We start from the raw sequence: 9,079 nt of genomic DNA, 5'->3' as shown, positions 1-9,079 counted from the left end.
TCTCTCTTTCCCTCAGGACCTCATTTAATTATTAGAACCTTATTTAACAATTAAATTGCTCTGACTATCCTCTGTATATTAAAAGGGCCCACGGAACACATACAAGCATTCATTCAAATTATTTGTTAACTTGCTAACGATTAGACCCCAAAGTCCATTCTCCATCACTGTAGCTGGGAAGACAAACATCCCTTTACTAATTTAGAGGGATAACTTCTGTATCTCCCTTGTCATGGTGACAAGTCTGTGCAGGTGGAGGTGAAGGAAACAGAACCCAAGGGAAATCGAAGTGAATGACAGGTAAGGACCAAAGCACGTCGCCTACCTCAGCCTTCCCCACAAAACGCCCATTCTTCCCTGTCCAGTTTCCTAAGGCGCATCCAGGGTGGATGCGAGGTCACGCGTGGGAAGGAGTCATACTCCTCCGCAGGGGCCCGATGGGAGAGGGAGGCGGGGAAGGGGAGCGGGGAGACCTGCGGGGGGAGGTGGCAAGGGGAGGCCGCGGTGCCCCGCTCCCCAGACCACCGTAGAGGGCGAGGACGAGTGATGCGGGGCGGCCAGCGCCTGCGCGGCCCCGGCCCCCGCAGGCCCCTCCCCGCCGCACTATCCCTGCGCAAAGTCCCCGCGCGCGGCCACGTGACGCCGGCCTAGAATATTGGAGCGGCGGCGGCGCGTGGCGGCAGACTGGTGCAGCGCCGGGCGCTCACAGCAGGATCTCCACCTCCCCCTCCTCCTGCCCCCGGGAGCTTTGACGGTACCTTCTTCTCCGCCCGGCTCGTCGCCGCCGCCGCCGCCGCCTCCGCGGCGCCCCGACGAAGGGGAGAAGACGCAGCTGGGCCACCGCCGTTAGAGGGGTCGCCGGCTGCCGCTCGCTCGGTCCGCCGTCGCTTCGGAGGTCGATCCTCCCGCGGGGTCTCCGCTTCCTCCTCCCAAAGCCGGCGCCCGCTCACCGCCGCGATGGGGCTCCTGGACTCGGAGCCGGGCAGCGTCCTGAACGTGGTGTCCACGGCGCTCAACGACACCGTGGAGTTCTACCGCTGGACCTTGTCCATCACAGGTAAAGCTCTCCATCCTCGCCTGGCCCCGCGGGAGACACCAGCGCCCGGCCCGGCAGCGCCCCCGCCCCCTGCGGCTGTTGGGATGCTGCGGATCCGAGGAGGTGCCGGGCGCGGAGACCGCGCTAGGGCACTGGTTAATCTGATCCGAACGTTAATTCTTCCCCCTCCCCTCGACGCTTGCCCGGTTTTCCTCTGAGCTTCCACCATCTCTCGTCAGGTTCTCGGATGCAGGATCTGGCATTTCAGATGGAGTCTGTGCTGCTGAGCGCTCGGCGGAGCCCCGCCCCACCCTGTGGTCCCACATCTTTCGAGCTCTGACAGTTCTATTTTGCACAGGGATCATTTTTAACATTTAGCAATATTCCGTCGGTGAGATGGCTCGGGAGGGCGGAGGGCCCAGTGGTCGCTGTCCTTTTACATCTTTTGGCCTCCTGGTTGCTTTGACACACCTGCTAATATTTTCTTGTCTAGCTCGTTCATATAGAATATAATTTGGAATGAAAAGTCAAAAGCCATTGTTCGGCTCCTTGAACCTTGGAGGAGGTTAGTGTCCGAGGCTTTTTCAACAACAGATAGGCTTGAAGTGATTGTCTGTGATGGCTTTGCGCAGTGCAGTGCGGTCAGGGGGAGGGTGGAGGTTACAATACCGGGAAAGAAGTAGGGAATCTTTAGGAAAGGGGGTCTCTACAGCAGCACCTAGAGGTGGTCCCAGAACCCTACACGTATACAATTGTCTTAAATTGGCAAACTTTTCCTTTTCGGTGTTGCAGTTTGACAGGGATCGTTAGTTGGCTGAGCTAGGCAGCTTCTCTAAGGGGAAGAGTTGTGCTAATATGTTATTTTTATATTTTACAATTTATTTTCTTCATTTACTTCAGTTACTTTTGGGTTTAAAGCATTTGCAAGTTTTTGAAATAAACAATTAAGCTAACAGGACTTTAGAAATGATCTTATGTTTTGCCATTTCCAGTCCTTTTGCAGTATTGCCCTGCATCCCAGCGGCGGAGGAGGTTAACATTACATGTTAGGACTGTGCCTCCCTTCCCAAGGAATGGAAATATATTCCTATAGTTTGGTGTTCGTTGTTAGAGTCAATGGGACAGTGGTTACAGCATGAACACAGTACAGTACATGGGATATATGTCGTGGAAAAAAACGTGTGTTGGAATTATTTATGTGTGAGACAAAATGATTCTTTGGCATTGATATGGCTTTAACTTCTTTAGCAAAGTGTATTCTTTTTCAGAAGATCTCAAGTTTGACACTGAAAAATAAGCTACTTATTTAGCTGTTGCACTTGCAAATGGTTAAAAAGCACTTTTTAATGGAGTCGTTCCTTTTTAAGTCTCTCTCCTATGTAGTGTACGCTGAGGTTATGCTGCTGTACCTACAAAAACTGGGAAAGATGTATCCTTCCCTTCGTCTCTGTGATTTTGGTTATTTAAACATTGCATCAGGGTTTCCCACGACACAATTGTACAGAGCTGAACATCAGGCAAGCTCTTTGGCAGATAATTGCACTTTGCATACTTCAGAGTTCAGGCCTCGTCAAGGTCCTCAAATCTCCATATAGCCAGCCACACCCAGGAGTTCTCATTCCTGTCTGTCTTCCCTTCCTACCTCAGAGCTTTCCCACCTCTGGAGTCGCAGAGCAATTGACAGCAAAGGTAGAATATGCCTTTCTGTGATGGTTAATTCCTTCCTAATGATGCTTGTATAAAAAAAAAATCACAAATGAAACGGGAAGTTTTGTGCACTTGCCTCATGTGAAAGCTGTCCACGAGCCTGTGAAGGGCAAATAATATAATATTGAGGGCCGAGCCGGAGTAGTGAGAGTAGCCACTAGAACGAAGTGACCTCTCACTAGCAGATCAGAGGGAAGGTATTCACCCATACTCTGGCTATCCACTTACGAAACCTGAGACTGCTTCCTTGCTTTCTGTAATGAGCTACCTAGTGTAGGTAGATGGTATTTCTTAGCCAACTTAGAGGCTTAGTGGGTTCTACCTTGCTGCTGTGTAAGAGGGCTATTTCAGACTCAGGCAGAATAGGTCTGCCCCACTCTCCGGTCTCTGATTCATTCGCACTACTCTGATTCCAAGAGGGTCTCTTTGCTATAGTTTCATGAAAATCTGGGTGAAGGAGTTTCAGAGTAGGAAAGTAGCTTATGAGATGAGGCTGAAGAAGAAGTGGATGAGTCAGAGGGGAAGATAAAAGTGGGCAGAGAGAAAGATGGTGTTGAGAAATAGCGATGAGTATGGTGAAAGAATGCAGATCATCCAGGAGAGAAAGAAATGAGCAAGGCTCTGTGCCCTTGAGTGCTTTCATCCTCACACTGTAGTTGTGTGCTTCTTTGTTTCTGTTTTGTCAGTTCATTAAATACTTCTCTCCACTGAGGTTTCTGCCTAAGTGTAAAGTTAAGTGTAAAGTTTTCTACCTAACTCTATCTACTTTGGACTTTCAGAACAGGAATAGTTACACATTTGTAGAGTACATTTGATGAGCCCAAAGATTTTTGCCCTAGGGCAGTTTCTGCAAAAATACCATTTTGCGGGCCTCCCTGGTGGCGCAGTGGTTGAGAGTCCGCCTGCCGATGCAGAGGACACGGGTTCGTGCCCCGGTCCGGGAAGATCCCACATGCCGCGGAGCGGCTGGGCCCATGAGCCATGGCCGCTGAGCCTGTGCGTCCGGAGCCTGTGCTCTGCAACGGGAGAGGCCACAACAGTGAGAGGCCCGCGTACCGCAAAAAAAAAAAAAAAATTGGGCTTTTCAGAGACACATATCTAGCAAATACAGAATATGTCCCATAGTGTATAAACACAGAAAGTATTACTTTTACTACATCATTAATACATTGGAGTCAAAACTTTGAAAGCGCTTTACTTTTAGAAAAACAGCAAAAATAAATTTTCCCTTCTCTATATTATATTTTTAGATATTTTGAACAAGCAAGTGAGTCTTGGTTTATAATATATAGGAAAGTATAGATTGGTATAGGACATTTTTATACCCGTTGGTGGCATGAGAGTAGGTACTCTGATGTCATTGTGTTGTTTTCTTCTATTTTTTTACTTTATGAGTACATTATAATTATTAGGACTGGGGTCCTAGGCTCAAAGTGTACATCTAATCAAGAAGAACTGTATGTAAAATTTGAAAACCAATGAGTCTTAATACCCCCAACTTATAAATACCCAGTTGTACCCGAATTGTACCTTATATTTTCCATTGCATTTATTATTTTAATAAATACTTATTAGTACCATTTTGTGTAACTGACATTAACATAGAAACATCCTTGAAAGTTAGTAGCCAGCATGCCCACAATAAGGCCAGATGTCTCTTGAGCTACCATATTTCTTTTTGACCACATGTTTTTTTTTAAATTATTTTAAACTTTTTATTTCATGTTGGAGTATAGTTGATTAACAACGTTGTGATAGTTTCAGGTGTACAGCAAAGTGATTCATTTATACATATACATGTATTTATTCTTTTTCCAATTATTTTCCCATTTAGGTTACATAACGCTGAGCAGAGTTCCCTGTGCTATACAGTAGGTCTTTGTTGGTTATCTATTTTAAATATAGCACTGTGTACATTGACCACATGTTTTTAAACAGCCATTGTTCTTGGAGTATGTTTGTACATGCATGTGTGTTTGTTGGGGGACTTTGACACTGCTCTCTGTTCACAAATATGGCACCCTATACTTGGGTGAAAAATGAGTGTCTACTTGGGAGTTGAAGTTAGAGCGTGAAAGGCCAGTCTAGCTGGCCTCACCCTCACTTTGGAGGGGCAGAAGGGAGAAGGGGATGAGTGGTTCAGAAGGAGGGAGGACTCCTGTGGGATGATGATGAAATTCAGAAGCTAGGCTTGTATAATCTTTCCTCCTTACCTCATCACCTGCCTCGTGCAGGCACAGTTCTGGGCTCCGGGGAGAGAATGAGGACACTCGGTCACTGCCCCATGCAGCTTATGGCCATTCCACCTTCCTTGGCATCATGGTCTGAAGGCAGTGTGATCAGAGTCAGAGTCAGGCCTAGTTGGGGGCTAGGGAAGGTCAGGAGATTGCTTCTCTACCCTCCTCATCTCCACTTCTACTTGCACCGCAGTCTTGAGTCGTGAGAGGAATGTACGGGCTCTGCCTTTAGAGTATTTTAGCTGTTTCACCACGTGAAGTTGATGTGGATACTGTTGGGGAGAGTATTTGAAAGGTCGACTAAGGAAAGGGGTGTCAAAACTAAAAACCCATGGAAACTGGGAATGAGTTTAAGGGCCAGTGAGTCAGCCTGGCGTGCTGAAACTGGGGGCCCATGGGAGGGGATGTTTAACTCAGCTCAGATAGGTAGGGTCTGTCCCACAGATTGCTGGGCCCCAGAGGAGCACAGGTCTTTAATATCATCTATTAGAGTTACGTTGGTTTTGTTATTTGTCACAGTTAATGTAGAGGGTTTTTTTTAATCTACGTTATTATCTAAAACAGGTTTCTTGTTTGGCCTAGCCTGGAAACTCACTTACCATTCTCAATGTTTCTTTGAGAAAAGACATTCTAAGTTCTAGGCAGTTAATTAAAGACAAATATGTGGAATGTGTCCATCTTGTAATGTGGGATCTCCCTTAGGCAGCATTTTAAATGGGGTCCTGGTCTTATCCTTCTTTCATAACCTCCCTGAAGCCTCTAGGAGGTCCCTGCCATTTTACGGTTGTTTGTTTGTTTGATTCTTGTTACTTTTTCCCTCACCAGTGGTTTTTGGTGGCAGACTCCTGGATTCTAATGTCTGACGCTCTTGTTCATTCCCCAGCAGCATGTAGCAAAGCATCCAGTCACAGATGGAATTCCAGGAGGGGAAAACAGTGCAAATTCTAAAACTAGTGTCAGGACACAGTTTTTTGTTTTTTTTTTTTAGCGGTACGCGGGCCTCTCACTGTTGTGGCCTTTCCCGTTGCGGAGCACAGGCTCCGGACATGCAGGCTCAGCGGCCATGGCTCACAGGCCCAGCCGCTCCGCGGCATGTGGGATCATCCCAGACCGGGGCACGAACCCGTGTTCCCTGCATCGGCAGGCGGACTCTCAACCACTGCACCACCAGGGAAGCCCCCAGGACACGGTTTTATACAGTTAGATTCTTTGGCTTAGGGAAACAAGGTTTTAAGAATTACGTAGATAGTTATATCAGGCAGTGCTTTTGTGATCTTAAGTGCCACAAAGAAGTTGGTCATCATTTTAAAATTCGATGTTTTATTTTTTTTTGTCCTATGATGTCATTAGTGAATGATTTAATATTATTAACATAAGTATTATTTTACATTTATTGACTCACTTATTATTTTGAATTAGACATATATTAGCACATACAGAAGAGTTGGGTAACAGAATCATCTGTCTTTTCTCGTGCTACATGGCTCTTTTTTCTTTTTCATTATCAGGACGTTTTTCAGTTAAGGTGCTGTTTTACCTTAGAATGAGAATGTATTAGAATATATATTTAAAAAATCATATGGGTTTTGACTTTTAGAAAAGAGAAGGGAGGAAGAAATACATGGCCTTTCAAAACCAGTTTCCAGCTCTCCGTTCTAACTTGGTCAGTCAGCACTTCCCTGCCCACAGACGTGCAGCTCTAGCCAACTTGGATAACTCACCCGTGAGTAAAACGTGTGCACGTCTGCCTTGATGTCCCTTATCACACTGCCCTTGCCTTTACTGCCCTTTCCCCTGGCTCCTGCCACACGTGCCCGTCACCAAGACCCTCCCGGCTCAGTCTCCCTCCCACATGGAGCCTTTCTCGGTCGTGGTACCCGGAGCAGCTCATTGCTGCATCTGATCTCATCATCCTAAACAATTGCTCATGTACATCCTTGTGCTGTTCCTTCTGGGACTCTGTTGTCTTGTACTGTTTTAACCTTCATTATTATTTATCTTTTCACTTTGTATTTTTCTCCCCCAACACTAGAAAGTGCCCATACATTTGTTGATGTGATACAACCCTCTTAATCCAGTATAATTTCAAATAGTGATATATTCTGGTTGTTAAATACTAATAAAGTTTTGGGCTACACTAAATTACAGAGAGTTTTAAAAATGATCTTTATCATTTTTAAAGGTAGTCATAAATTCAGTTGATGTTGACTAAATTTAATGAAGGAATCAAACCATTAAATCACTTAGCACGAAATACTTTCAAGAGATATAAAATCAGATGTAATTCTTCCTCTTTCTTCATGGTCTGTGCGGAAGCCTTGTGATGTGTGTGGGAGTGAGGAGGGCAGCCTGGTGTAGGGGATGGAAAGGACCCTGGACTGGTGTTTAGATGATGGAGGCTTTAGCCCCAGATCTGCCGCTAATTAGCCGTGAGAGTTTGGAGCTGTCCCTTTGCTTTTCCAACTCAACTTTTTTCATCTCTTAATTGAGTTGAATTAGGTAATCTCTAAGGTCTCATTTGGCTCTTAAATTCTGGATATAGATGGAACTTTAAAAAATTCTTTAAATAGGTAAAGCAATTTCAAACAAACATATATTGATAAGTAATTGAAAAACCGCGTTCTATGCAACAATGCCAGTCTTTCCCAGCAAGACTGTTACTGGTGCTGCCCAAGTAGTGAAAATAAAAGATTCATATTTAGTCCTTTTCTGGGCTTCCCTGGTGGCTCAGTGGTTGAGAGTCCGCCTGCCGATGCAGGGGACACGGGTTCGTGCCCTGGTCCGGGAAGATCCCACATGCCGCGGAGCGGCTGGGCCCGTGAGCCGTGGCTGCTGAGCCTGCGCGTCCAGAGCCTGTGCTCTGCAACGGGAGAGGCCACAACGGTGAGAGGCCCACGTACCACAAGAAAACAAAAACAAAAACAACATATTTAGTCCTTTTCACTTTCTCTTATCTGCTCCATAGGAAATAGCTAAAGGAATAGAAAAACAAAGGGATACAGATATTTAAGCACCCTTTTTGACAGAGCACTGTGCTTGTTGCTATAATTCTGTACCCATTTAATGATCTACATATTCCTTGAACAACCCAGAGTTAGCTGTTTTGTCAAAAATAATAACAGTAACATTAGAGAATAAGTTTATTATTCTGCAGGTGGTTTCATGGTCTTGGGCATGGTCAAGGGCAAATTATTACATTTTTACATGGTCCTGGGCAAATTATTCCTGATTCTTTGGGGCTCATATTTCTACCTGTACAATTAGAAGGTTTGAGACTACACGTTCTCTTAAGGGCGTTTTATTGAATCCTTGTAATAGCTCCTAAAACAATGGCTTAGATAGTCTAAACTTAATCTTACTTTATATTGTTTTTCTATAGAACATAAAAATTACTGATGGTAATTTTTCTTTAATTTGGTTTAACTCTTCTCTTGGGACAGAGGAGGATTTAGTGGTTTGATTATTGTCAGTAATAATGACAATGCTGACACGTATTGAGCTCTTATTCTGTGTCAGACACTATACATGCAGGATCTTATTCCTCCCAACAACCCCAACAACCCGTAAGGCCAGAGAGACTAGGTAACTTGCTGAGGCTTATTCAGCTGCTAAATGAGGAAGCTGGGGTTGTCAGGCTGCTAGTCTGACTTGAATGCCCATATCCAGAACCTAGGGAACTCCTCTAGGTCAGGAAGAAAAGGCCTGGAAGACATCGAAGGGCTTGACTCTTAGCAGGAGGGGCTCAGATGATCCCTGACCTAGGACACACCTGCGTGGAGGCATGGGTGCAGAGGGAATGGGATGCAGCGGAAGGAAGGGCTTTGCAGTGTCCACGTGTGCTGGGAACTCTCCCGTTTAACCATCGCCCATCAACCCTGTGAGATGGGTATTATTTCCTCATTAAAAAGAAGAGGGGAGAACAGTTGACTCTCCATCCATAGAGTCTGTCGCCCACTGCATTGCTTTCAAAACACCTTACTCTCTTGGTCCTCACAACATCCTTTTCTCTTTTCCTTCCTCTCTGGTTGCTTCGCAGCCACAGATCCCACTCTTCCCTTAAGTGTCCCCCAGGGTTCAATCTTTGTTCCTCTTATTCTCT

At 45.6% G+C, this 9,079-nt stretch overlaps 1 protein-coding gene across 1 annotated transcript in view; it reads left to right on the top strand.

Annotated features, from left to right (window-relative positions):
• The first annotated feature begins 685 nt into the window (after positions 1–685).
• ELOVL4 (ELOVL fatty acid elongase 4) overlaps positions 686–9,079 on the top strand; it is a 24,763-nt gene continuing 16,369 nt past the window's right edge. The window contains exon 1 of the mRNA XM_007456621.1: positions 686–1,057. Coding sequence (XP_007456683.1) covers positions 958–1,057 — 100 coding nt within the window. The 5' untranslated portion in view covers positions 686–957. The remainder of the gene's footprint in view (positions 1,058–9,079) is intronic.

Source organism: Lipotes vexillifer, unplaced genomic scaffold (assembly GCF_000442215.2).
Source record: "Lipotes vexillifer unplaced genomic scaffold, Lipotes_vexillifer_v1.1 scaffold1077, whole genome shotgun sequence".
NCBI classification, from domain to species: domain Eukaryota; kingdom Metazoa; phylum Chordata; class Mammalia; order Artiodactyla; family Lipotidae; genus Lipotes; species Lipotes vexillifer.
The sequence above is the reverse complement of the archived record's forward strand: the minus strand, read 5'-3'. Positions and strand labels throughout refer to the sequence as shown.